The following is a 1770-nucleotide window of genomic DNA, read 5'->3' on the forward strand; positions in this document are numbered from 1 at the left end:
AGTCTCTGTGCGGCGATGCTGCACGCTTCTGGGTCCCCTGTCCCCGTCACCGTGAGCACCTGTACAGAGCTGGGTGTGCTCGGCGCATGGACACAGGGACTGTTGTAGAGGTCTGCCGTGGTGACGTTACGTGCTCCTCCCTTGGGGTAGAAGGGGTGGGATATTGTCTGGGAAGATGGGCTGTCCTGGAGAAAGTGCGAGCCATTAGCTTGGCATGGGATGTCAGTCCAACCCTACCCCACAGCCCATCCTGTGCTAGAGATCCCCAAAATGCAGGAGCTAGACCCTAGGAGGATTTCAGGAGAAGCAAGCTCCATCCTTTGTATGACTAACCTGCCCATGGCTGTTGCCAGTGCTGCTGTCAGCCCCACCAAGCATTGCTGGGGTGGTGATGCCACCGCCAGCCTATGCCTCCCCGGGGGGATGGCAACCTGCTCCTGAGGGCAGCACGTGCCCTCTGCCTGCACGGAGACCTTGTTGCTCTTGGCATTCGCTCTGTCCCCACGGCATCTTGCAGGCCCTAGCCCAGAAAGGACCACTGATTCATCCTGCCTGCACACCCCCCGACCATCTCCGTCTCCCAAAGCGCTGGGCTGTGCGCTCTGTCTGAGGTGAGAGAGGAGGACACTGGGTGGTGGTGGAGTGATGTGCAGGTGTGTTGGGAATCCTCCTCTGGGGAGAAATTGAGGAAGGGTGAGTGAATGGGGACAGGGAAGAACTCAAGGATACAGCTGGGCTTAGGAAATAATGAAAAATGCCATTACACATCAACATCTGGGGGGAAGTAAGCCCTGTCAGGGAACCATCACCACCTTCCACCCCAGTGAGAGAATTTTCATTCAGCACATAAAATCTAAGCCTCTCCCAGGTTCTTAAATTTGTGAAAATTCCCAATTCCCTAATGGTTTTTTCCACAGGCATGCCCCAGATTTCTGGAAGACACTTTTCATGGCAGTGGGAAAAGGTTGAGCAGATCCCGGTGACCAATGGCTGCGGTACCTTGTGGAGAGCTGCCAGCAGCATCTTCAAGGCCTGCGCCTGCCCATAGCAGAGGTAGCTGTGGGTGTAGAGCGAGTAGTTGGTGCTGTACAGCCTGAAGAATGCAGACGTGTTCTTGTCCTCAATAGTGACTCCAGGCTGGAAGGTTATTTGTGTTGAGGCACCTCCAAGGTCCAGTGCTCCCAGAACCTCGGTGTTCCGTGGATGTTCCCATTTCTCTGCAAAGGAATACTGGCCCCATAAGACAGCAAGTGTTAGTGTGAATTGGAGGGAGTCACCATCCCTGTCCCTTCCCTCAAGGTTTTGTGGGCTCAGTAACCCCTGAGGGACATTTCATGTCCTGTCTCCCTGTTCAACCCCTTCCTGCCTATGTCCTCCTCAGCCCACACAGATCTCTACGTAGCACTGAGTTTTGGCCCCTCAGCTGCTGCACATCAGCTGGGATCCAGAGACTCTGAGTAGGGAAGGAGTACCATGTTCATCTGAGGTCTGATATTCCTGCATCCCATTGACACAAAAAAAAAAAAGTGGAGAGCACAGGCTGAGCTGGACACAAAGACCCTTGATTCTATTCATCACATCAGTGGAGTTCAGAACCACAGATTACATTTATCTGGGTGACTAGTGCACTAAACCAGCATTTTTCTCTCCTCTGGAAATAAAGAAACCTGACTGTAGCTCAGACAGGGATACATACCCACCCCTCTTCTGCCCTCTCCCCCAGCCCACACCTTGATGAGGGTCTGCAGCAGGTAGTTGATGGTGATCCAG

General features: G+C 53.6%; 1 protein-coding gene across 1 annotated transcript in view; it reads right to left on the reverse strand.

Annotated features, from left to right (window-relative positions):
- Positions 1-1766, reverse strand: part of ENTPD8 (ectonucleoside triphosphate diphosphohydrolase 8) — a gene marked incomplete at its 5' end in the record, with an annotated part of 3690 nt that extends 1924 nt beyond the window's left edge. Inside the window, 3 exon segments of the mRNA XM_010146908.1 lie at positions 2-185; positions 1000-1230; positions 1731-1766. Coding sequence (XP_010145210.1) covers positions 2-185; positions 1000-1230; positions 1731-1766 — 451 coding nt within the window.
- Positions 1767-1770: the final 4 nt, after the last annotated feature.

Source organism: Eurypyga helias, unplaced genomic scaffold, assembly GCF_000690775.1.
Source record: "Eurypyga helias isolate BGI_N326 unplaced genomic scaffold, ASM69077v1 scaffold33652, whole genome shotgun sequence".
Classification (NCBI taxonomy): Eukaryota; Metazoa; Chordata; class Aves; order Eurypygiformes; family Eurypygidae; genus Eurypyga; species Eurypyga helias.